Here is a 27,561-nt window from a genome sequence, read left to right as displayed (position 1 = left end):
TTAGACATGAAAACCTAAGCCATTTTATTAGTCAATCGCTTATTAGAAATGTAATGACAGATTCCTTCCAGTTTCTGTACGAATCATCTACAAGAAGGTCAAGTTCTTCAATTTATTAAAGGGAACCTGTCACCCCATCTACTCTGCACTGAGGGCCACTACTGACAGCGCCCCCCTGAGTGCAGAACAGTCACTTTTTTTAAGCAGTGATACTTTTCATACAAGTCAGAGTTTATCAATTGTTACACAGAAAGTAGTCCTTCCCATACCGTGAGGTGTGAATAGTCACAAACTCTGGCTGCCCCATCACCGACTGACCGCTTTCATCTTAGAAACAGTATATGAAGAAAGCAGTGAATCATCCCTGGGGGTCGGGGGCTGCAGGAGCTCATGAACATGTCAGACCATTTAATGCAGGGGGAAGTATTCTTGTATAAGTGACCCAGCATTACTTCCTTGGACTGTTACGAATTGTTGTTACCTGCAGATAGAGCAGAATAAATATACCAATATGTTCTCTCTGGATCAACAATGGGGGTGGGGGGGCTGAACTGGATGGACAGGTGTCTTTCTTCAGGCTAACCTATGTTACTATGTAACATAACAATGACCAAAATAAAAACAAAAAGGGTTTAAAAGCATAACATATTTACATAAAACCATGTAAAATATCTGATCCCAACAAAATATTTACATATCCAAGGGTGTATCCCAACCAGATGGGCAACCGGGAATATAAATACATTTGTAAAAAAAATCATTTATGTTGTCAGAGGTTTATATGACTAGTTGGTGACATAGGCTTGGATGCCGAGCGGCGATTCGAGGTCAGGGTGTTATTGTGGAGCTTCCATTAGCTCGAGTCATATTAATTTGGAAATTCAAGTCCTGTTTTTGCTTCTTTCCATTTCCCAAGTGACGCAGCAAATCCCAGATTCGGGCTCTGGAACATGGAGTACAACTGTCAGAACGATCCCAAAGAGAACTTGGCTGCATTATTTTATGGTCCTGCTGAGATTAGAAAATCCAACGCCGACGCAGGTCATCAGTACTTTCTCGGCTCCCTTACGCTCTTCTAACGTCTTGCTTTCAATTTTAAACATGATCTGGAAAAAGCTCTTCAGATGTCGCAAAAACTCAATCCTGCCAAGTACACACACAGAACAGAGACAAGTTCAAGTATACAATATATAGGACTTCTCAGTTTATCGTAAAGCAAGAGCGATTCCGCCCTCCGTGTCTTGGCATCGCCCTGCGGCCGGGTTTGACAGCTTCGGCATTTTTTAGTTCAGGAAGGTTCATCCAAACAGGTTCAATACAAGTTATGAGAGAAGGAAGGAAGTCCAGCCAAGTCTTACTACATTGATGAGAGCCATGTCCTGTATATTGAGACCCTGAGCAGCCAGTCTCTTGATGGCACCACCATTCTTCAGTTATCACAGTACTGTACCTTACACATATACAGCACCGGTACCATGATAACCGAAAAAGGACAGTTCACATTCTTGGACTCCGCACCAGGCCATGAGGATCCGCTCTACAGAACAGTTCCAAAGAACATCATATATTATCCGAGACCCTCAAGCCACAATATCATGGTAAAAGAATGAACTCGCTGCAAGACAACTTACGTGTAAGGAGACAACGGTCCAAGCAAGACTTTGGAAACATCCTGCTGTCCAAGGGTCATGAGGAGAAGAACCAAACTCTGATTTATGGAGTCCACGCATCCTCCCTGCAAACAAACATATGAGTCACGGCAGGATTAGAGAACGCAGGCCACAAGGATAGGCAGGAGGTGAACAGGCGATGAAAGCACAAAGTCTACTGGCAAACAAAAGGTGCAGGAAATTTTTTTACTTAACCAAGAGATCATAGTTAAACTTAAGACATAAAATCAAGATACAAATAAGGGAGAAGCAAAGAGTGATTACGAATCAACAGTTCTACCAGAAGCAATCATGTTTGTTTTGTTGTAATATCCAGCCTAATGTCCAAGCTGAGCATTGACTACACTGCCCCCTAGTGGTGACATTGGAACATTGCAAAAAAAAAAACAACAAAAAAACAAACAAAAAAAAAACAACCCAAAAACACGATCTCAGTTTTATTGCTGGGAACTAGAAACTTAAGCAACGCTCCCCGAACCACTTCTCTGACTGTCCGATGCACGTTGTGCATAACTAATCGAATGGTCCCTTTACACTGAACGCGATTCTCATTCGCGGTCAGTGGCCAGTTTAGATTGCGCCATTCACATTGAGATTCCTGCAATTGTTGTGCACTTATCATTCAGGGTTTCACATTCCCAAGTGAAACCCTGAATGATCAGTGTGTCAACGGCACAATAAGCGCACGAGCCGATTTTCATGCAAGCTGAAACTGAACGACAAATGAGAAATCACATGATTCTCGTTCCTCACATTTAAACTGAATGATTATTATGCACTTTTGCTCGTTTGAACGACAGTCGTTCCATCTAAATGCACCTTAAGACACTACATGCTGCTCCTACAGCTGCTCACATGGGCAGCGCTGCTCAATAAAAGCAGATGTAGTGTCTTAGGCCAGAGTCACAATGCCTGTAGTTTTCCTGCACATTTTGTTCGCGCAGAAAAAAAAATATATTTTTTTTTTTAAAAAGGCAGTACGCTCTATTTTCCGGCGCATTTGCACACCAAAAATACCCATAGAAACCAACGGGGATGTGAAAATGCACACAAAATGCACTAGGAGATGCGTGAAACACCGCGTAATTGCACGGGAAAAAGAAGACATCTGGAACTCCGACTAATTAACTATTTCTGAATCTTTGAGTATTTTTTTGCCACACACAAATGCAGATGTTTTGCGTACAAAAAAGTATGGTAAATTATGCCGATACGCCCGCAAAAAAGCACCGTTCATGCTACAAAAAAACGCTACGATTATGTGCGTGCAAATACACACACACGCATTTCAGTCCGGCCACAGACTATGGATGAATACTATGCACAGTGTGCATCACACACTCAGAAGTGGTTCAGCCACCTTCATTCGTCCAGGCCGGAAGGTGGCTTTAAGAACATGGGAAAAGGGGCAAAACCTAGAGAAAAAAAAATAATGTATTCTGCAATATATGTTACATTGTGAAACCGAAGTATCCCTAAAGTAAAGGTCTAGCAAAACACATTATAATGTAGCATTATGTTGTATCAATACATTTTGCAGCACTAGGCACAGGTTATACTCATTGACACCAATGTCTGCGCCCTGTAGGGCTCACAAATAGGAAGCACAGAGGTACCTACCATTAGGAAGACCCTACAAGGGGAAGGCCAAACAAACTTCAGTCAGATGCAGTCATAGTTCTATTCTAACTCAACCCCTGTGTTCCCAAGGTAAAGGTCAGTCACTATGCAAGCGTAATGGATAGTTTAATATAAGAGTGAGGAGAATGGAAAATTCTATTCAAAGTAACCCCACAAGCTGCTGCAGGTTGCATTGTCAGGAGCAAGCAAGTATTCGAGACACCGTGCCCTCTAAAAATACTGGCATACTGTATGCCTACTCAGCAAATGCTCCAAACCTCAGCCGCATTCTGACGAGTTCATGTTACTCCGAGGCTACGACTACCCAGAGGTATATAAGGAAGCAGAGTTGGGCAACAGTCCTCTCAGCTTTCCTACTGCAGGCAGCCTGATTGTCTGTCTGGTCTCCCTGATGTGCAGTTAAAGACACTGGGACAGATTTACTATTAGACCATGTACACTACGGATGGCCATACACATTAGATTGCCATCAAAAGCTCATTTGGCCCAACAGTTATTTCACCTGACATCCCCAGGTGTGCATGTGTTCTGATCGGAGAGGAAGCCACGGCCAGGTACCTGTGGGGGCGGTTTATCTCACCGGGAACAAGTCGTCCAACTGCAAGAACCTCATCAGCCCGGACATCTGCCATTAGTGGAAGGTATATGAAGGCCTCTTGACATTACATGACCAGTTGGACCTGCTAAAAATCAGCAGGTTTGGCTGATATACATATAATGTGTATGGCTACCTTTAGACTATTGAATCTGAAAGTGGCCGACTAATCCACAGTGTTCTTTATCTGTAATGTGGATGTGCTGCCGATGCACATGTGCAGTACAGATAACGCTGCTGCCTCAGTAGGCGATGACACGGATTCCGCGGCCTATCCGCAGATTGGACAGTTTCAACTGACTTCAATGGAAGCCATCCACTCCAATATAGGACATTTTGCCATTTTCCATCCACAAGTGGAAAAAAAGAAAAATCACAATTCATTTCCACTCGTGAACAAGAAAAAGCGATTTTCTATAGCATGTCTATCGGCAGTATTTGCAGTGGAATCCGGAGACACCCGCTACGGATTCCGCAATGCAAACATGCCCATGTGCATTGGGCCTTAAGGTCAAGAATTTCTAACGACTGCAGCCCGGATGGAAGCTGGCCTTGGGCTAGACATATCGGTAACCATTTATTGGCTGAACAGTACTTTTTTCTGATTTGTCAGACTAAGCTAATGAGGAAGGGGCTGTATGGAAGAGAAAACTCTTTGGATTGCAACTATCCGATTGTCACCAAAACCAGAAAAAGCAGGGAGAACACACACTAAACGCCATTTTCGGTAGACCATCATCTCACATCTATGCCCATCTTCCTCCTAAATGTGCAATTCACTGAACTCGGATAACTTTAGTTAATGATACAACAGATTACACAACAAACTATGACACACTGCGGCGTCAACAACACAGATACTGATTACAAGAGACATGGCGCCCACTTCCAGGGTACTACGGCAAACGTCCTGCTGCTCACACAATTAACGAATGCAGTCAGTAGCCAACCCTCCAGAACATTGTATCCCTGCCAATCATTTACGAAAACTTTAGACACTGTTACATAGGCAAAAGCAAAAAACATATTTAGAAAGTTGGTAAAACTTTCAGCAGCTTTTAACCCCCAAACAACCTGGTTTCCCTAGAAGGCATCCTGCCTGGGTACAGTGCTTGATGGGAGGGGGGGGGGGGGGGGGAAGCTGGTCTACTTCAGCTCAAGCACAAAAGTAGAGACCGCTTAGAACACATCCAAGTACTCACCGAGGAGGAAGATACTTATTCTTTGTACTGAAAGTCTCTAAAGCTGTAAGACTATAAGGCAACATGTAGGAAAAAGGCATCAGGAAACATTTAGTAACAGATGAGGCGTATGAAGCATACCTGGCATTATAACGTAGGAGCTCCCTTCTAGCCTTCCCTGTCTGGAACAATGTCTCCTCGACCCCGTCCTATACTTTAATGCCCACGGTGTCATCCCCACACCAGTTTGCTATGCTTTCTGGGCAAGCAGCCTTACTGGTATTTATTAACTGAAACCAAATACAAGTGAGGTTGCCTTCACTGTAACAACAGAATGTTAACCAGCGCTTTGCACAACATCTTATGAAACACTCCTCGCACCCCTCTAACATTCTGGATACTGCTCATTTATGATGTGAGCAAAGACAGGAGAAAAGGGACAATTTGGTGGTATTTCCTGGCGCTGTACGTACTTCTGCCATGACATCATTATCACCAGTGCAGCCATCTAGGTTGTCTGCTGTCTCTGTACTGGTGCACAGGCAATTCTGTGCAAGCCGTATATGCACAGATTATTCCAACAGGTGGTGCAATTGTAGCATTTCCGGGGTAATTTAACGAGGTTAAGATTAGAAAAACATGCAAAAACAGCGTCACACTTGTTCACATTCACTTCAATGGAGAGGAGCTGCAATACCAGATACAGCCCGTGGACATGTGTGGCGCTGTTCTAGGAAGAGAGCAGTCAGGTTTTCTCAAATCCTGGTCAAGGCTTTTAAAAACAAATTAAAGTTGCCAATTGGTGTTCCAGACTCTTCTCGGAATAAGAAGAGTTCGCCTATTTGCAAATGCAGGAAAGTAACAATCCTTTTTAGCACTCCCAGACTATGACCAGCAGTGCTGTAGTCTGAGACTGTCGCCTACTTTTAGCCCTATGAGCTAAGCTTATGGGCTGAGAGTAGGTGCCCTGCCGAGTCTGGGGATGTTTTATACTTCCCTCCGCCCTAGGTGCGAGCACTGGAAGCCACCGCTGCTGTGCACCGAGTGGTGCACTAGGTAGTCCTGCCATTATAAAATAAGCTTCTAGGGCTAAAAGTAGGCGAGAGATTCCCTTTAAGACTTTGAAGTGTGTGACTTCCACTCTGTGTCTACTACCTGATTCACATACAATGCTCAATAACCAAACTACATATAAAATATTTCCTCTACATTTCTTGCAAGGTAGAAAATGATTAAGAAAAATAGAAGACGATTTTTTTTTCCTCCACAGATTAGAACTCCTTAACGACACAAAACATAAGTTTATCCTGGCTGCCTGGTACTTATGGCAAGAGAACGTTAACTTATGCTCAGTGCATGGCACGGGCTTAGAAGCAGAGCCTGTGTAATCTGTAGTGGAAGCTATCTGTGACTGACAGCTGACCTCCCACTGCACCAGCGGGGTTCAGTATAAACACTGATCCCTGCCGTTAACCCCTTATATTAAGATGCACACTCCCTCTGTGAGGTTACCCGGCCTACTGCAATGTCATCGCGGATGGCTGATGGTTTGCCATGGCAACTGGACATCATTGTCTGGTGTCAAAGTTTGCCAAGGAATATGATCGCTACAGCAGCAGCGATAACACAATGCAGTACAGACGTACTGCAACGTATTAGAGCGATCATATGATCGCAGGTCTATGTCCATTTTAAAAAAAAAAACAAAAAAAACTGTTAAAAATAGTTACAGCCTCTAAAAAGCATGCGGATAAAAGCATTTTTTGGGGGGAAAAAAAAGTACTGGAAGCAGACAAAAAAAAAAAAGCCGCAGAGAGATTAACCCTTTCCAATCCAATTTGTATCCTGGTTTTCCTAGGGGGCTTACTCTTCTTTTTCTGCTGTTATACAACGGCGCTATCTGCTGACTAAACCCAGTACTGCATGAGGTGACACGATGGATAGGCTCCGACAGCAGAGAGGCTGGCAATATACAGTAAGACAACCCCGACGGATGTCTTCCAACATCGGAGCTGTAAAGCCTTAAATCATAATGTCTTCAGAGGTCAGACAGTGGATTGGAAAGGGTTAATGGGAAACAAATGCTACAGTCTTCAGGCATGCTTATTTACTAAGAGTTATTACATCTTCCTCAATTTAAAATACAGGCTTACTATAGAAGAAATGGACATTTTCAACATTCTATAGAACCAAACTGTTGACCAGGTACAGTAGACACGACATACGTAGTAGCTTAGAGTTGGGATGAACGTTTTTGTGACTGCAGCTTCTCACGAGGTCAGCATCACGTTCTGGAAGACACCTGGATCGGGTTTGTGAAAAGGCTCAGAAATAGTTATACGTTCCAAGGGTGCGCTCACACTTCCGTTAGGGCTGCCAGTTCATTCTGTCTCTCTGGTCAGTTTTTGGAGCAGAGAAACGGAAATAAAACTTTTCAGTTATTTCCCCCATTTATTTTAACGTATTTTCATAAAAACAAAAAGTGGAACAAATGTTACCGCCGAGAGACGGAACAGAGGAACTGAAATATAACTGAAAGCCCCAACAGAAGTGTGAATACAACCCAAGGCTACGTTCAGCGGACACTCTGTGGAATGTCCACTGCGGAATCTCTGGGGTACGATTCGCAGCGTTTTAACATCCCAGAGAAATTAATGAATTTGTGATTTTTCATCTATACGGAGTGGAAAAGATCTGCTGTGTAATTGTGCTTGCGGAGCACATTTTAAGGTTACGGAAAAGCAGCGTATTAGTGGCTTTTTCTGCAGCAGAATTTAACAGAGTGCAATAAGTGTCGTTAAAAGGCAGCACCAAACATAAAACACCGCGTTGCGGATGTGGAGGAATTGCTGAATACTCGCCATGCTCGCCTTCCGGATCCTGGATATAAAGAATCCAACAAGAACTGTAAACTATAGAATGATGGAGGGCAGCACCGATCCTCAGGATACAACCAGGAAGCAGAAGACTTGTATAACATCCTTTTATTCATAACAGAAGATCCAGTAGGTACAAAAGCATGGCAACGTTTCGACGATTCCGTCGTCTTTGTCAAGCTTCGCAAGGACGACGGGAGTCGTCGAAACGTTGCCATGCTTTTGTACCTACTGGATCTTCTGTTATGAATAAAAGGATGTTATACAAGTTTTCTGCTTCCTGGTTGTATCCTGAGGATTGGTGCTGCCCTCCGTCATTCTATAGTTTGCAGAATTTAACAGAGGTAATCTAAAAGCCAAATCCCCAAGTGTTTCCGTGGGGGTTGGTTGCATTGAGGGTTTTAGTGCAGATCTACATTGTTCTTCCAAAGACGTAGTCAAGTAGATGAACAGAAATCAAGATCGCATTAAAAATCCGCCCCGAAAAAGACATACCGCAAGATGAGAAGAACGCCATGAGATCCGCAACAAATAGCAACTTTGTGTCTTGCAGATTTCAGAACGGTTTATTAACTGTCCTGCGGAAATTCTGCAACACACTGCAGCGTATCCGTCCCGTGTGAACACAACCTTAGTCACAAAAACATAACCGCTTAATGACAGGCCCATTTTAGACCTTTAAGCATTCCTTCGGGCCCGAACAAAGCTGGCCACAATAATTCTACCTGATACATACTGTGTATTAGTGTAGATCGGTAGGCTACGACACAACACACTGATCTGCAGCATATAAAAGGTTAACACAGCAGAGATCGGCAGTTTCCGCCATTCTCTGCTGTTTAAGAGCTGATGCCCGGCTATCCTCTGACAGAGGGAGCCCCCTCCCTCTGTCAGCCCTTTACATGCTGCAGTGGCATAGACCGCGGCATGTAAAGGGTCAACACAGCAGAGATCGGAGGTTTTCTCCATTCTCTGCTGTGCAGAGCTGGTTCCTGGCTATCCTCTGATAACCAAGCACCAGCTCTCCCTGCCACAGAGGCAATCGGCTGGCTTCTGACAAGCTGATGGTCTCTATGGCAACCTGTAAACAAAGCAGTGCAAGACTTTGAAAATAGAAACAGGAGATTGCCGGCAGATCGGCAATATCTTCCTGCTTCTGTTTTTCAAAGTCCTGCACTGCTCTGTGTGGGTCTGTGCAGGCAGAGCACACTGCCACAGCTTATGGCAGTGTGCTCTGCAGCTCCTATAGTGAAACATAGCCCGGAAGACTTAGCTGTATGAGTGCTTGTTTTTGTGGGAAAAGTTGCATTTTTAAATGGCATTATTTTGAATTACATATAGTGCATTGAATAACTTTTTACAGGATGAACTCTAGTCTAAATTGATCCTATTTTTAGGATAAAAGTATAACATTTTGTTCACCTTTTTATTTAATTTGTTTTCTAGAGGCAAGATTAAGGAAATCTGCAATTCTGGCATACTTTTAAGACGTTCACCGTATGGTCTAAAAATTCTGTGGGTCAGTATAATTACATGGATACCAAATTTATACTGGTTTTTCTATGTTTTGCAACTTTTTTTAACACTAAAAACACACAAAAAAATTTCTTGCTTCACCATTCAAAAACCCTTACATTTTCCCCACAACCTCCCCACCCCACCCATGGTGCTGTGTGTATGCTGGGGTTTTGACTTGTTTACCTTTTTTTTTTAACTTTTGTTCCACTAGGGAAAGCGAATTTCATGAACAATGATCATTCCTATAATACACTGCTATACTTCAGTTCTGCAGTGTATTAATACTGCCTGTGAGACTCTGACTTGGCCTCATAGGCCACCATAGATGGCAACCCAGGGGCCGTAGCAAATATTGTAAACCCATGGTCAGATCACAGGGGTACAATAATTAACAAATGAAGCTCCCCTCTGCGAGAGTTAAATGGCTGGAATTGGAGGTATCCCCACTTCCAGCCGTTAGAGCTGGATCCTGGCTGTCAGACAGTGGAACATCAGAAAGCCAAGCACTGATCCTCTGGCAAGGGAGACCAGTGTCAGGCGTCTAATGCAGCGCTGAAACAGGCGTACGCATCGGAATAAGGCCCCTTAGTGATAATCGTAAAAAGGCATATGGGCAGTCACTATGGGGTTAAAGGAAAAAAAAACAAACAAACACTTGAGTATTTGGTTACTATAAAGCTTTGAAAGTGTCGTTCTTTTCTAGTAACCCTGCATGTAGCGGGAAAATTATGTTACAACGAAGCAGCCGTGTGGCATAAGAGAACTCTGCAGGAATAAAGCCAGAAAAACAAAGCCTTTCCATCAACGCTTGAAAGCTGAGCCAAGCAGACGCTGATACTTGGAAGGTAATGTAGGGAGCGTTCCAGGGCTAGTCAGTACAGATTTAGTTTGCAGAGCTCTGGAAGCCTTCCCTGGTGTGCAAAGCTACAGAAAACCTTATTTATCAGTCCTACAGGCATTTTTCCCTCTGGTGTTACATGCCTTGGCTAAAAGGTAACATTAGTCAACACCATAAGGGTGTGCTCCATTTCATCGAAGAACATGGAAAAGGCAAGAAGAAAAAAACAAAACGCACTTGGATATGCCACAAATGTCTGACTGATGCAGGTCCTGTGTCCAGGTGGAAAGTGCAAGGAGAGGTGGTCACAGAATTACACTTTGTACTTCTATGATAGTCACAGATCGGCTTTTAAGGTAACTCCTTAAGAAGAGAACGGCCATATAGCTCCATTTGGATGAAGTTGTCTCACCAGGTGGGACAGAGGTTGGGGACCGCCATTCTGGAGATAGGTGGGACCCACATCCATCAGATATAAAATGTCCTTAGATGGGTATATTCCCATCTTAAGACCCATTTACACGCAACGATGATTGCTCAAAATTCATTCAAACGATGGAATATGAGCAATCATCGTTGCGTGCAAACGCGGCCATCATTTACTCTTCGGCTGAACAACGATTTTATGGTGAGCTTAAAATCCATTGTTCGACCGGAGAGAAGAATAACAGGGATCGCACGCAGTGTTCTGCACGATAGTTGGAGATTACATATTTTCTGCTGACAGCCGGTGCGAGAACAATGCAGCAGTGTGCAGAGCCCAGCCCACAGGCTGTGCTCTGCAAACAGCTCCCGGATACCATTTTAGACGCAAATGAAGCTGATAAAACGTTAATGGACATTAGTGTCCATTAACACTTTATGCAAAATGATCGCTAAACCGGTCAATCTTTCAATTGTTTGAAAGATTGTCTTTGCGTGTAAATGGGCCTTTACACATGTTTTGAGTCTACAAAGCTCCATCTTAGGCTGGGAAAATACCGTATTTAGGCCGCTGTCTTGTGTCCCTAGTACCGGAGTGCGGGTATTAGGGATCTCAGTTTGTGAGTCTCCTGACATGAACTTTGAGCATCATAAGAATGTATGACACTCAGAGTTCAGGTCAGGACACCCGCAGTCATCACGCCAGGACGCAATTTTGCATTAAGGAGGCAAAACGGTGGCCATTTAAAAGGGTTATCAGCCCCGATCAGCAACGCGGCTTGTTGGGGCTGTTGTTCACGGGTGTCAGCTGTAAGAAACAGCTGACATCCGCAATATATGGAGAGAGGTCGCAGTGCAATCTCCCTCCAGACACGGCCTGCAGCTGCAGGACATAACACTATAGGGCGGTCACTAAGGGGTTAAAACGCTGCATTAGGAAATTCTGAGATTGATATGGGTCTAATTCTGTGTGTGATCCCATGATGTGTTCAGTAGAGCTAGAGAAAGGCCAAACTGCAGTCTATGTATTTTCATAAAGCCAATTTAGCATGGACACCTTTCACCTTAAGTCTGGTGTAATGGCATATTGTCAGACTGTATGAATAACACTGAAGAACATATCCAGAAACACACATGCCAATGGTACTTTCCACCTGAAGTCTACTTACTCTATAGATTTCTTCCAAGAGTAGCTTAGCACAGTTCTTGCCCAGATCTTCTGGTAGTACAGTCGCCCCTTGCCCCTGCGGGCTTGATGCAAGCTCAGCACTAATTACACAGCCTTCAGTCGTTTCAGCCACAAGAGAAAGACCAAAGCCAGGAGACCTAGAAATAAAACAAATACCATGGATGTCCTTCACATGAATGAAATACAAACAAAAAAAATAAAAAATTCCACACAACTACTCCCCAAACCATGCAGCAAAACTAACAGTGTTTCCCCCAAAATAAGACACTGTCTTATATTATTGTTTTGCCCCAAAAAGGGCAGAGTGTCTTATTTTCAGGGGTGGGGGCGTTATACTCACGTGATCCGCGGCGTCCCGATGGTCCTCGGCAGTGGCACTGCGTCTTTCTCGTCTCACAGTAAAGCTTCTGCTTGTGACGGGGCTTTGAATACCCCGCCTGCAGCAAAGCGAGCGCTGTGATTGGCTGCCGGCACTCAATTAGCCAATCACATTCGGCACTTCATGAGCCAATCACAGACATTCAGTGATGTTATTCCCTGAATGGCTGTGATTGGCTCATTGAGCGCATGTAATTGGCTGCCAGCACTCAATTAGCCAATCACAGCGCTCGCTTTGCTGGAGGCGGGTTATTTAAAGCCCCGTCACCAGCAGAAGCTCCGCTGTGAGATGAGGAGGACGCAGCTTAACGCAGAGCTGCCGAAGACCATCAGGACGCCGCGGAGCAGGTGAGTATTGTGCTTTTTTTTTGTGGGGCATCTGAGCTAGGTCTTATTTTCGGGGGAAGTCTTATATTTCAAGCCTCCCCGAAATCCCGATAGCTCTTACTATCGGGGTGGGTCTTTTTTGGGGAAAACCAGTAAATACTAAAAAATATAGAGTTGATCAACTTTACTTATGAAATAAGATGAAAAGCAAAAAAAACAAGGGCTTAAGTACAGAAAGTTTTTACACTTACTTTCCAGAATTTGCCCCTTTAAGGTGGTCTGTATGTATATAAATATCCGGGAGAAACTTATTCAGAACGCTTCTTGCCGACTCCACGATTCTGTTGCCAATTTGTGGAGATACTCGGAGAGAATATCTATTATCCAAGGGTTAAAGATAAAATCTCACATTGTAATATAAGAAAATGGAGGGTCGACTCCAGAATCCGAACAGCTGGGGGAGACCATGACATAAGTAGACAACGCTCTCCGAACACCCAAGCATGGAAACAAAAACATTTCCATCTCCACCCAGGGTGTTACATAAGAGCCATCTCATGCGTTCAGCAGCCAGAGCTGAAGTTATCTGCGCCAGGTTGGACACTAATTCTATTATTTCACTTCCAGTTTTAGGAGGCGACGTCCCCCTATAGCCTAGAACTGTCAGGATCATCAGGCTTTTGGGTCAACACAGTGAGGCTACATTCAAATGAGCCGGCGCGATAATGAGCCAACAAACTTGGCCCAGTATCACATTTGGCAACGTGCGTTTTTCACAGCGAAGCGCTATTAAATAACAAAAGAAAAAAAAGAAATTGCATCGCTTCTGTGAAACTGCGATACTCAAGTGCGATATAGGATCGCAAGAGTCTCCCGTTGACTTCAATGGGGAGCATCGCATTCACATCACACAGAATGTGAGTGCCACGACAGGTCTTTCAAGGCCCCATTGAAAACAATGGGTGAGGTGTTACGACTAAAGATGAGCGAGTATACTCACTAAGGCACATTACTCGAGCGAGTAGTGCCCTAGCTGAGTATCTCCCCGCCCGTCTTTAAAGATTCGGGGGCCGGTGGGGGAGAGCGGGGAGGAACGGAGGGGAGATCTCGCTCTCCCTCTCTCCCCCCCGCAACTCACCTCTCACCCGCACCGGCCCCCGAATCTGTAGAGACGAGCGGGGAGATACTCGGCTAAGGCACTACTCGCTCGAGTAATGTGCCTTAGTGAGTATACTCGCTCATCTCTAGTTATGACGGTACGCCCAAAAATATAACATGCTGCGATTTTTTTCCTCCATCGATGCTGCGAAAACAAGACAAAACAAAAAAAAAAACACTCGTTTGACTAAATCCATTTTAAAATGGACTTTTTTGTGTTTGCATGAGTTGTGTGCGCATCACCCAAGAATATGGTTCATGTGAAGAAGCCCCAACTTTGTATACAGCACTTGATTAAAGGATACGCCACACCTCGGATGCGCTTTATTTTGCCAGGCTCTGTCATATGTACCGGTCTGAGAACCTTCCTGGTTGGACACGAGAAAATTATTTCTCCACCTCCCCCAGGTGGCATCCCCCTCTTTACAATCTAGAAAAGGGAAAAAATTAAAAACACACACACAAAAAAATAAATAAATAAATCTGCAGTAGAATCACCTGATACAAAAAAACATTTGTGGCTTTTGTCAATGAACATATTTCTCCCCAAAAATGGGCATCAATGGACCCAATGAGGACTTAAAGATGTTATGCAGGCGCATTCTATTGTGGACCATCACTAGTTATCGCTGGGCCCCAGCGATCCACTAGCTGTCCAGCAAGGCCGGATGTTGTCATCGGAGGTTGAAGCATCATAAAGAGCTTTGCTCCCATTCAAATGAACAGGAGCTGAAGCGCCTCCGACATCACGGTCAGATATGGACGTACAGCAGGAGGCGGCGCTCCCATTGTTTTCTGACCCGGTGACAACATCAATCTGTTGTGATAAGGTAAAACAATTAGAATCCTTGGCCTGCTTGATAACAGCGGCTCATAGTGACATTTACATTTGGCATTACAAGAGCGGTTGCTAGGAAACCACGGCACCCTTTGTCCCACATTCTTGCCAACTTTTCATACCGCTGATTGTTGGCAGTTTGAAGGACCATTTGGTATAAAGAGGCCTTAACCCTTTCCAATCCAATGTCGGGCCTGCCCCGACATCATTTTCCTCCACAGCTCCAATGTCGGGGCAGGCCCGACACTGCAGTGCAGGAGTGCATCTGCACCCGATCGGCAGACACATCGGGTGCAGATACACTTGTGCACTGGTCCCCATCGAGGACATCCTAGGAGAAGGCAGAAAGGGTTTTTAACTCTCCTTTACACATTACATAGCGCTCAATTAGCGCTATGTAATGCATAGAGATTCCGGACGGCCGGCGATCATGTGACCGCCGGTGTTACCTGACCCCCGGCGGTCACATGAACTCCGAGCCGGGAGCCTGTACCGTGAGGGGACCTGCTTACCTGACCGGCGTCTTGCGCGTTCTCCTTCTGTCTCCCGGCCCGGCGATCATGTGACCGTCAGGTGCCACCTGACGCCAGCGGTCACATGATCGCCGAGACGGGAGGCAGAAGGAGAATGCGGAAGATGCCTGACAGGTAAGCAGGTCCCTCCACGGTGCAGTGAGCACCTGCACCCTCCTGAACTCTGTCAGTTCAGGAGGGTGCAGGGAAAATGTATTTTTTCTCACCCATTTTCCCCAGCTCCAATTTATTTGGAGCTGGGGAGAATGGGTGAGAAAAAATAAATGGATTGGAAAGGGTTAAGTTAGATATGAATTTAAAGCAAGGAACCACTGACCAGGCCTGCAGACCATCTACACAAAGCAACTGCTGCAAATAGAGAATATATATTTTTTTTAATCCAACTATTTAAAGTGGTGTGAAATCTTACCTTTAGCTCAAAATGTTCCCCATCTATACCAAAATGTTTTAGCAGTGGAATGGCTGTGGCCTTTAGCGTGTCCACCTGATGGAAAAAACACACAAGGTGATGAATGCACAATTTGACAGTTATATCGCAATTCTTTTTTTTTTTGCAACTATGTGGATAAACTAAAGATCAAAGTTACTAAAATCGGTCGTAAAACAAGGTGCGATGTCTGGGAATAATCGAAGTGGAATTGTACAGATATGATAATTCCCAAGCTTAGCCTAGAATGGTTTAATCATAGAGCACCCCCACTATACGCGAGGGGGGGGCCGGTTTCGTTTAGGTAGTACTGGCAAGCCTCGTATCAAACATCTACAGAATCCATGAAAAGGTCTCACCACTTTCTTGCAATGCTCTACTGAAAGCTAACCAGACTTCTGTCCTGCAAAACACTAGAAAGCAAGCTTTCTAGTTCTAGCACAGATGGCTTCCATTGAAGTCAATGGAAGACGTCCGACCTGCGGGCCCATCTGTGTGAAAAGCAGGAAATGAATATAAATATATTCTCTACTACACATGTCCAACAGCTCGCAGTGCAGACCATCCACAGTACAGAAAAAGAAAGATGATGTCAGGTACGTGTGGACGCCGCTGCCGGCAGGGCCGGATTACTCTGTGGGCTCCCACATGCAGACTCCGACCCGCCCGTGGACATGAGGCCTTACTCATGTGGATGTGTGCAAAAATCTTTGAGCTCAACAGAGTCCAGGGCTCTAGCGCAGGGATCCCCAACTCCAGTCCTCAGGGACCACCAACAGGTCATGTTTTCAGGATATCCTATAGTTAGCGCAGGGATCCCCAACTCCAGTCCTCAGGGACCACCAACAGGTCATGTTTTCAGGATATCCTATAGTTAGCGCAGGGATCCCCAACTCCAGTCCTCAGGGACCACCAACAGGTCATGTTTTCAGGATATCCTGTAGTAAGAACACCTGTGGCAATGTCTGAGGCTCCGATGATAATTACATCACCTGTGCAATACTGGGGAAATCCTGAAAACATGACCTGTTGGGGGTCCCTGAGGACTGGAGTTGGGGAACACTGCTGTAGCGTACCACTAGAAGCAGCTTTGTCCAGTGCAATATATGGTAGCCGGCTAGAAGCCGATCGTCCTATCAATCCCCTAAACGCTCTGCAGTCCCCTTATTTCAGCAGCTAAAACTTTGATGTCTTTTTGGGATGCAAATAAATCTAGAGAAACTATTTGGTTGGGAATTAAGATCTCATGACAAGTTTCTAAAAAAAATAAACCACACACACACACACACACACACACACACACGTCATATTTATTCCATATTCACTTGTTTTTAACAATCATTTCTGCCATGCCTTTTCCTGCCGCACTTCCCCTCCCTACACTTCATAGCTAAACAGCTTAATGTAAGGAGTTGGATATCTTTGCTGTGCATGGACACGTATATTTTGATGTACAAGAGTCTCTTAGGCTCAGTCAAACCACAGTTTGGTCAATATTTCAGCGACTGATCCTTTCTTCCAAACCAGAACTTAGTAGCTTCAGACAATTGGGACCAAAGATCGACTGTTGCAGCACATCGCACACATTGAAAGGCATAAACTTTTGTTTAGACTCGCGGATACGACTTGCATATTCCACAAGTGAACAGAGGTGGGGGGAAATCGCAGCATGCGCCACTTTTCTGCAGACGCCCTCTATTGTCTTCAGTGCATATGGGCCGCCATTACCCGCGCCATCGCTACGTGATTGTTTGGGAAATACAAATATTGAAAGAAAAATCTGTACTGCACATGACCGACGGCGAGCCACCATGGTCATATGTAGTGCAAAACGCACAGGAACGCGGGGTCACCGCCTGGCCTCACAGCCGGAATCCCGCATGTGGAATCCAACCCGGTCATGTGAAGCCAGCCTTAATCTCTATACTGAAAAAAACATAAAATAAAAAAACACAAGATGAGTTGAGAACTGCATTTTCATATTGTTAGAGCATCTTACTGAGGGGTCAATTTGATCATTGGTGACACCATGAAGGGTAATTCTTAAAGGATGCTTCATAAATGGAGCCAGGCACATCAAACTTTCTAGGTAATAGCCAATAGAACGTTGTATGTTACAGTCATGTTCCAGAGTTCCACCAAGTAGTAGGCCAGGCTGATAATACAAGGAGGTACCTAGAGGAGACAAAAATACAGCCGTCAGCAATATGGAAGCCAAAGAACCCTACATACAAAGGTACTGAGTAATGACATAGTAGCAACCAACCTAAAGCCTAGGTTCAGCCTAAGAAACAAAATGAAAAACAAAAAGGTAGTATACTTTCTCTCTCCCCCTTTTGTGGCCCACTTTATAGGAAAGCAGACTCAGAGGCTAAAAGGACTCTGAAAACTAAATAAAGGCCCTTGGATACATCTGATGTATATGCCAGAGGTATTATTGTATTTTGTCACCACCAGGAAGTACTGATGGAGACAAAAATGACAGACAGGTGACGCCCCCTTGTAGCTGATTGGCTGCACAGCTGGCTGGTGTTCAGATCCTGCAAGGGCACTAAGGTTCTCCCACATCGGCAGAATGGGGAGCGCCGGCGGGGCCAGGACATGCACAGCATCCAGAGGCAGCGTGGGCAGGGGAGGACAGCGGCTAACCTCTGAGTGGTGGAACGCCGGCGTCGGGAGCACATGCAGACGATGCAGAGCCAGCATTGGCAGCAGAGGACATGGGGAAACCTGGGAGCGGTGGCACAGGATGCAGAGGCTGCGCCGGCAGGGGAGGACAGCGGCAAGCGTGCACGGCACATGGACAGTCAGCGGCGGAAGGAGCAGCGGCAGGACATGGACAGTCGCCAGGAGAGGCACAGGTGCCAAGAGACACACAATGCCAGTGCCGCTAGAGCACCCGGATCAGTGAGGCCACGGAGGCAGTGTCGCCTAGTGGTTGCCATGGCGAGATGGTAGGGACAAGGCTGCAACGGGCACACTCCTAGCAGATGCGTGTGTAGAGATTGTTGCATGGGCTGGACTGTTAGGGTTAGGGGTTCGTGTTCATGTTAGCAGCAGATTATTAACACTAAATGCTGGCATGTTACCCCTGTACCATGGAAGTATTTACAACTAATAATCTACGCCTACCATGAACACCAACCCCTAAACGTAACCGTCCAGCCCATGCAACAATCTCTACACATGCATCTGCTAGGACCTTACAGAAGTCACCAATCAGGAGCTAGGGGTGCGACAGGGGCGTTCCTGCATCCAAGCCCGGTCAAACCCCTAGCTTCCTGGTGGTGACAAGATACAATAATACCTGCGCCAGAAGCGCCCAGACATAGCGTGCACAGAGCCTTAGCCTTACAATTACATCAGTTGGACTTGGGAGACTTCAAAATGTGTTTTTTTAAATTAATGTTCACAGGATAAGAAAATATTACCAAAAAAAACCAAAAAAAAAAACAAAACACACACTTTGGAACTACTTAGTGAAAAGGGAGGTTGTAGGTATACACAATGTTATAGATCTCATTAGGGTCAAATTCCATTCATCAACTATTGATGACCTATTCTGAGGACAACTCCTTTACTGCACCCCACATTCCCAGAATTCACATTACAAATAGAAAAATACTCCTAAAACATCACTTTTTTTATTGCCAATTTTGCATTTAGGTCTCATGTAAATATATTTGACACAGAGCTCAGACGCCTAATAAGATTAAGGCCACAATGGGTATGTTTATGAACACAGGGCAAACGGGGGTATCCATTTTGGGGCTGCAAATCCTCATTTTCATGTGCACTCTAAAATGGAAATATAATATGAAATTTTATTTTTTCTCCTCTAAATTGCATTAACTCCTGAAAAAAAACGGTGGGGTCAAAATACTCCTGACACCCCTCAGGGAATACATTAAAGGGGTGTAGTTTTTAAATGGGGTTATTTGTGGGGGTATCTATCATTCTGACACCTATGAGCCTTTGCAATCTTGGCTTGGTGTAGGAAAACAAAATGTTCCTCAAAATGTTAATAATGTTAAATTTGTACATCCTCTAAATGTTTTGGGTTTTTTTTAAAATGTTCTTCCAGAATAAAGTAAACAGATTGATAAAATATGTTATCAAAAATTTGTACAGCATGTTTGCACATATTTGAGAAATTGCAATTAAAATTGTGAAAAAAGACACATTTTTTCAAAATTTTTCCCAATTTTGGTGCTTTTAATATACACAAATTATATCCGTCTATTTTTTCCACCTAAATGAAGTACAATATGTGGTGAAAAAACAATGTCAGAATCACTTGCATATGCAAAACCTTAACTGAGTTATTCTATGTTAAAGTGACATGTCACATTTCCAAAATTTGGCCTGGTCATTAAAGGGGTTGTCTCGCGGCAGCAAGTGGGGTTATACACTTCTGTATGGCCATATTAATGCACTTTGTAATATACATCGTGCATTAAATATGAGCCATACAGAAGTTATACACTTACCTGCTCCGTTGCTGGCGTCCCCGTCTCCATGGCTCTGTCTAATTCTGATGTCTTCTGGCGTTTTTAGACGCGCTTGCGCAGTCCGTGCTTCTGCCTGGTGAATGGGGCCGCTCGTACCGGAGAGCTGGTCACCGCGTCGTCATCGTAGCTCCGCCCCGTCACGTGTGCCGATTCCAGCCAATCAGGAGGCAGTAATCGGCAATGGACCGCACAGAGCCCATGGTGCACCATGGGAGAAGACCCGCGGTGCATCCCTGGGAAAGGACCGACGGCCATCTTAGGGAGAAGATTTTTATAACTTCATACTTCATCACATCGGTGAGTAGCAAGCGGTTTACCTGCTCCGTTGCTGGCGCCCCCGTTGCCATGGCTCCGTCTAACTTCGGTGTCTTCTTGCTTTTTTAGACGCGCTTGCGCAGATCTATCTTCTCCATTCGGCTCGTCTCGGCATCACCGGCATTTTGGCTCCGCCCCCTTGTACGCGTCATCGCGAAGCTCCACCCCCGTCACATGTGCCGATTCCAGCCAATCAGAGGCTGGAATCGGCACATGTGACGGGGGCGGAGCTTCGCGATGACGCGTACAAGGGGGCGGAGCCAAAATGCCGGTGATGCCGAGACGAATGGAGAAGATAGATCTGCGCAAGCGCGTCTAAAAAAGCAAGAAGACACCGAAGTTAGACGGAGCCATGGCAACGGGGGCGCCAGCAATGGAGCAGGTAAGTGAATAACTTCTGTATGGCTCATATTTAATGTACAATGTATATTACAAAGTGCATTAATATGGCCATACAGAAGTGCTTAACCCCATTTGCTTTCGCGAGACAACCCCTTTAAGTAAAAATATTTTCTTGGAGAAAAAAAAAATTTGCAAAATAAAGCCTTGCTACACGCCATGAACAGATGAGCCGATCAATGACGGCGATCAGATTTCAGTTTACAATGACCGCATGGTTTATTATAGTCACACAGTAAAACCGGATGGGATTTGAGGTTCTGGGTAAGGTGTGAATCCAGCCATAGTTGTAGGGTTGAATGTACCATATGAAGCAGCAATGTTCTATACGGAGTTTTCGGTCTCCTTGACTTGTAGGAACTGCTCTGGAGAGGAAGATATGAATTTATAGGAATTAGGCCGCTTTCACACGGACGACAAAATCACGCGATTCTCACATGATGAGCCAGCGCTACAAATCGCATGTATGTGAAGCCCATGGGTTCCTTCACATTAGCGATGTTTTGTAGGCTGCTACGTTGTGAGAGAAAAAAAATGGTGGCATGCTAAATATTGGCGCAATCTGTTTTGTAGCCCATGTTTTTCCAATGGAGAGTTCCTTTGTGTTGCATCGCACAAAATCATGTTTTTTGTGTGGTGCAATGCAACTTTTAGGGCTCATGTCCACGGGCAAAATAAGAATTAAAATCCGCAGCGGATTTTAACTCTTCTCCTGCCGGCGGATCCGCACCCCATAGGGATGCATTGACCACCCGCGGGGTAGATAAATACCCGCGGATGGTCAATAAAAGGGATTTTTAAAAAAAATGGAGCATGAAAAAATCTGGACCATGCTCCATTTTCGTGCGGGTCTCCCGCGGGGACGGCTCCCGCGGGCTTCTATTGGAGCCTATGGAAGCCGTCCGGATCCGCGGGACACAAAAATCGGATTTTACTCACACGCTCTGGTTCTTCTCTTCTCCGCGGCGCCATCTTCTCTCAGTCGCGGCCGGATCATTTTGCTTCGGACCGGCGCATGCGCGGGGCACGTCACCGACGTCATCCTGCACATCCGCCGAGCCGAAGAAAGAAGATCCGGCTGCGACGCAGAGAAGATGGCGCCGCAGCGAAGGAAGTATCCGGAGCGGATGGGAGGTGAGTTTATTCTTATTTATTCCTATTTTCAGGGCTCATGTCCGCGGGGCAGGAGGGACCCGCTGCAGATTCTCCATGGAGAATCCGGAGCGGGCCTGATTTTCCCCGTGGACATGAGGCCTTATAGTAGAAAGTCCTATTGTTTGTCCCTAAAACAACACCTAGCTACTTAAAAAAAAAAAAAAAAAAAAAAAAAAAAAAAAAAAAAAAACCCACATGAAATGCTACATTACCTAACAGGCACTGTCCACTCCGCCGCAAGTCTCCTCCCAAAGCTCCAGCTCACTCATATGCAGTCTTCCACCAGTGCTTCCTGGTCAGGGGGTTCAAAAATCCTACATCCAGGAAGCGCTGGCTCTGATTGGTTCATCGAATGCTGCAGTGATTGGCTGAACTGCAACCCTCGAGAACCAATCACAGCCATCGCATTAAATGGCTGTGATTGGTTCATCGAGCGCTGCAGTGATTGGTTCATCGAGTGCCAGTGGCTCAGCCAATCAGAGCCAACACTTTTTGGAGGCGGGATTTTTGAACCAGCTGACCAGGAAGCGCTGGCTGAAGACTACAATCAAGTGTGGCGTAACAGACAGCGCCTATTAGGTAATGCATTGGGCTTTTTTTGTTTGTTTGTTTTTTTATGCAGCCAGGGCTTATTTTTAGGAGAAGGCTTATTTTCCAAGCTCCCCTGGAAATCCCAGCAAAAGAGCACTAGGGGAAAAAAAACAAAAAAACCCATTCGCAACAACGCAGCGATATTGCGCAGAACAAAGCTGGGATTTTCTCGCGGCGCTATCGCTGTCCCCCTTGTGTAAGAGGCCTTAGTGTTGCATTGGACAAACAGGCCCACGCAGGATACACAGTTGTGTACAGTGAGACCACCCCAACAACAGCGTGGGAGAATGTCACACTACAACCTGTGCAGTAAAAAACGGAAGCAGGAGAAAACTCCACCGGTACGCGGAGCAAAAACCACGCTTACGCCTATTTCACACTGCCGAGCGCGACATCGGTCCGTGAAACTTGGCCCGATGATATGCTCAGGAATGTATGATGTCCCCGTGGATGCGAGGTGTTTTTGGGACATCCCTTTAGGGAAGTAGCGATCCTCCGGCGTGGCCGAAAGAGGACCGGCAAGTGTTCCCCATCATTTTCAATGGGAAACTTCGCATCGCACCGCATGGAACGTGCACATAATGGAATATTTTTGCCGGTCCCATTGGACATGCTGTGATTTTTTTCCCACAGGGCATATTTGTTATACTTTTTATGCACACAAGAAAAAAAAATGCGCAAAATACAACTATGTGAATGAACCCAGTGTGTTTTTTTAATCACTGCATATCGCACACGTTGGTCTCGCGTGCTCAAACCGCTGCGTAAATACGCTCATGGGACACGGGCCTGAATCTATATTCTCCGCCTAACATATTTCCCGTTTTGCACGCATCCGCACAGCGGCAGTACTCCGCACCGCTCTCACTTCCCACAAACGTGACTTCATATTTCAACACATTGAAATAGAAAGCAGAACCCATAGCGGCGCTTTCACTTTTTTTGCTGACTTTCCGGGTTTGTTTTCATTGGATAAAACAGCAAAACAAAAACTACTGACAAACTGCTACAAAGTTGCAGACAAGAGTCACCGTGTTACCATCGAGTAGATACACAGAAACAAAACCCCTCCACGCTGGCTCTCGGCTCGTACTTGTTCGGTAGTTGCTGCCAGAGTAGAGCGCCCTCTGGAGAAATGCTTTACAAACCGCTGGGTTATGGAACGGCTTCTTCTGTTCTCCCGCATTACTAGGTAACATTACCCAATATTGACTTTCTGGGAGAATCTCTGGAGGTTATTAACCAGCCCCGTCATCTCATGCTGCTGGCAGCTTCACCCAAAGTCACTTGATTCGCAGTGTCAATAATGGATTACAGCTCCGCAGCTTCCCATCACTGCAACAGTTCCCTCCGCATGACCGGGATCCGCCATCACCGGGGTCATGCTGCGCAGGCATGGGACAGGTATACACAGCGCCCCTATGCAGGTTACAAGAACCTCGCTCCAGTTCTGCGCGCTGCGAGATGCATGAAGATGGACTTCATACTTTTGAACGGAGTTATTCACATGAGCGATTTTTTTTCTTCGCTGCGCTACGTGGTTTAAGGAAAATCGCTGCATGACCCGTTTTGAGGCGTTCCCTTGGAAAGCCTCGCCCATTGTTTTCAACGCAATCGCAATTTCACAGAAGTGATGTAAGCATCTCTGAATGAAAACCGCATTGCATCCGCACGTAAAACGCACAATGACAAGTGCGACATCAGACATGGCGCTCGCCCCTGTGAATGTAGCCTTATCCTGAAATGCTGCGGTGGTTCAGAATAAACACACTTGGACTTTGTTTCGAGTCAAACTTTCAAGTCCAGGGGGCGGACCCTGATGGCTTCACGACGCCCTCAGCATGTTGGCTGACAGCGCCTCTCAATGCCTGTGTACAAGAGTCAATAAGCTGTGAGCGGGGAGAAGCTGCCACAGCCCACCTCTGTCTCAGAACTTAAAGCGGTTTTCCAGTGAAATACTATCATCAGGATAGATCACCAATAGTTGATCAGTTGGGGTCCGCCGCTCGGGACCCCGGCTGATCAGCTGAGCGGGCGCCTGCTGTCCGTGCCATAATTACACAGAGATCAGAGTGGAGGCTTCCATTCCAACATTTGTGTATTTGAGGCGCTGACAACATGCGCCCGCTCAGCTGCTCAGTCAGGGTCCCGAGCGGCGGATCCCGGCCGATCAACTATTGGTGATCTATCCTGATAAGTCATCAATATAAGTTTACTGGAAAACCCCTTTAAAGGTGTGTTTGTTGTGACTTTTCAGACCACCACTTACATATCCATACTTGTCCCAAATTCATGTTACCAGTGGTTTGGGCAGCAGAATATATAAATCAGATAAAAATGTTACAATTTTTGGTGTTTTTTTTTAATCACAATCTATATTTTAAAATGGTCCTAAAATTCAGCATTTCTCACATGAACCACAGAACCTGATAATAGTCTGAAACTTCCCGATCTGTAGAGAAATCTTTGCGGCCGTCATCTCACTATAAGGTACTTCCACACGGGGCATTTATCACCCAAATGCTTGCTGGAAACACAAATTCAGGCGATGGTCGTCCGGTGTGTATGCAGCCGACTAGCATCACTCCACATGCGGCTCAGGTAGGATGGCCGCCTCCATAGGCACGTACAGACAGCAGAGGAGAAGAAAATAAGAACAGACTAGAGAAATAGAAGTGTCCATCTGGTGATCGAGTCCCTTTAAGCTGGTTGTCCACACAAGTACCTACCACCAGTGGTACAAGCCTACTCGTTACTGTACTTTGTGCAATCATCATACAGCTTAGGCCTGTTTTCAGGTTCCATCAATCATAATCACACATAGCACAAAAGACGTACATCAAGCAAATGCACAGCAGGATCACAAGATCAGCGTTTCCTTTCTTTTTGCATTATCGCCCATTGTTTTCAACAGCAGCAGTGCCAGCCCCATTGAAAACAACGGGAGAACATCGCCATCCCCTGCAAGGAATGCCGGGCCGTAAATCATGGCCCAATACCGCCCTCACCACTGTGCAGGAGCCCTTAGGGTTCATTCCCACTAACTCCATTAACCACGTATTACCCGGGCGTTAATCACGTGCCTAATACGCAGTGAAATCACGCTTGTGAGGGCAAAGCGCAGAAACGTAAGGGAGAACTAAGCAGCAGTATAATAGGAACTGACTAAACGTGATTTTTCCGTGTTCTACCCCAGCCAGGTAGATCGTTGCGGGTGTATCGGCTGCGGACACTCACCGGTCTCGTTGATCTCGATCCTGGAGCCGTTGGTTATTTTATCCATCAGTCGGATGAAGCTCGCCTCAAACTCTGTAACAGAAAAAACGCATTAAATCTACACTTCCCAGTGCAATCTCCAGTAGAGGGCAGCGGTGCGCATATCTACTGCGCAGGGGGTCATCACAAAACTGACGCGCAAATCATCATCAAGGCTGTTTAACCCAAGCAGTGCTGCAGCAACTCTACACATATAGCCAGCGCTGATGACAGGCCGCACTATTACCGCTGCTCACGGTTCTACTAGTACGTGAATTACAATGACACGGTAAGGCCTCATGTCCACGGGCGGATGTTTGCTGCAGAATCTGGATTCCGCTGCAATAACCCTCCATGGCATGCTTTGGAAAAACGATTCTTCAGGCACACGAGCGGAAACCAATGGCGGGGGGGGGCGGGAGAAAATCACAGCATGCTCCATTTCACTGCTGTTCCTGCATGGACAGGTCCAACGGAAGTCAATAGCAGCCATCCGACCCGCAGCCCACCTGACATTGCAGACGGGCGCGGATTCGGCAGGAGGTTAAAGAAAATACATTAAAAAATTTGTACTGGCAAAAAAAATAAAAATAAAAAAATGTGAAAAATCCATGTAAGCGCAGGCGCCAGCCGGGCACGGGGTTGGATCCTGCTGCGGGCTCTGTACAGGTACGCCTGCTGGCGCCACCGTGTACGGCATGGGCCTTGAAGCCGTCTGCTCCACACCTAATGAGTGACAGCCCTACCAACTGCACTGGTTTAACCCCTTAGATGCTGCACTCAACACTGGCGTTAGGGGGACACAGCGTATTTTGGCCTGAGAATATGAAATACGCAATGAATGATCCCCAAGGCCGGCTTCACGTGGAGGGATTGGCGCACAGATCTGCCTGCGCAGTGAATAGAACCCTTTGATGTTACTGTGCTTGTTCACATACGCGGGTTTGGCAGGCGCATTTCTACCTCTCAAGGGAAAGAAATAAATAGACCGCGCTCCTACATATGTGCGCGCCAAAGATCCCTGTAGAAGTCAATGGAGATGGGGGAGGAGCTAATGCTGACACCACGCACGGAAACGCTGCGTAATGCCGCTGGAAGAACACATCCGCAACTAGTCATTTCAATGTGCGCACAAATACACGCCCTGCGTGCAGAAAATGTTTCGTAAAATACGCCCATAATACGTACGCCAAATAAAAACTTGTTCATTGCGCAAAAAACATTGCACTAAGGCACACACAATGGCGCTTACGTACAATAATATGATACAGCGCCAGACGGACGGACGCAGCGCTGGGGCCACCGTGACATGAACGCAGCAGCCTACTACTAACCCCACTGAGCAGTCATCCCCTCCCGGCCTGAAGTGGCTGATAACAGAGAACATTAGATGGCCTCTGAGCAGATAGGGACGGCCATGCAGCCCCCCTCCAGCAGGTGACGGCCATGCAGCCCCCCTCCAGCCGCCGACGGCCAGGCAGCTCCCCCTTAAGCAGGGGACGCCAGGCAGCCCCCCTCCCAGCGGCTGACCTTACCCCTCATCCCGGGGCTCTCGTCCTTCACCCGGATCCTCTGGATCTTCACCGGCCTCCCGCTTAGGGTGGACAGAACGAGCCGCTGCCGAAAGAAGTTGCAGCCCTCGAAGCGGAGGCAGTGGCCAGGGCTCGCCATGCTGTCGCCCGAACCTGCGAGGCGCACACGTGGTTTGGAACGGGAAGTCGGATGGAACGCGGAGAGGTCACG

The 27,561-nt window shown here is 46.0% G+C and overlaps 1 protein-coding gene across 1 annotated transcript; it reads right to left on the bottom strand.

The window, feature by feature from the left end:
- RCL1 (RNA terminal phosphate cyclase like 1) lies at nt 1–27,561 on the bottom strand. The gene is made up of 9 exons (XM_066604241.1): nt 27,354–27,561; nt 25,801–25,872; nt 17,592–17,767; nt 15,575–15,649; nt 14,100–14,224; nt 12,888–13,013; nt 11,912–12,068; nt 1,632–1,735; nt 1–1,143 (listed from the first exon to the last, which is right to left on the bottom strand). The coding sequence occupies exons 1-9, from the start codon at nt 27,487–27,489 to the stop codon at nt 996–998; spliced, it is 1,119 nt and encodes a 372-aa protein (XP_066460338.1). The 5' UTR covers nt 27,490–27,561; the 3' UTR covers nt 1–995.

Source organism: Eleutherodactylus coqui, chromosome 5 (assembly GCF_035609145.1).
Source record: "Eleutherodactylus coqui strain aEleCoq1 chromosome 5, aEleCoq1.hap1, whole genome shotgun sequence".
NCBI classification, from domain to species: Eukaryota; Metazoa; Chordata; class Amphibia; order Anura; family Eleutherodactylidae; genus Eleutherodactylus; species Eleutherodactylus coqui.
This window is presented reverse-complemented; position numbering and strand designations above follow the sequence as displayed.

Bases quoted from the DNA above. Each gene is read 5' to 3' on its own strand.
- RCL1 (XM_066604241.1), bottom strand. From the start codon at position 27,489: ATGGCGAGCCCTGGCCACTGCCTCCGCTTCGAGGGCTGCAACTTCTTT. The intron at 14,225-15,574 runs GTAAGATTTCAC...TCCCTTTTCTAG, and splicing joins GGGAACATTTTGAGCTAAAG to ATTGTAAAGAGGGGGATGCC. The intron at 13,014-14,099 runs GTATCCTTTAAT...CTTGGATAATAG, and splicing joins AAGCGCATCCGAGGTGTGGC to ATATTCTCTCCGAGTATCTC.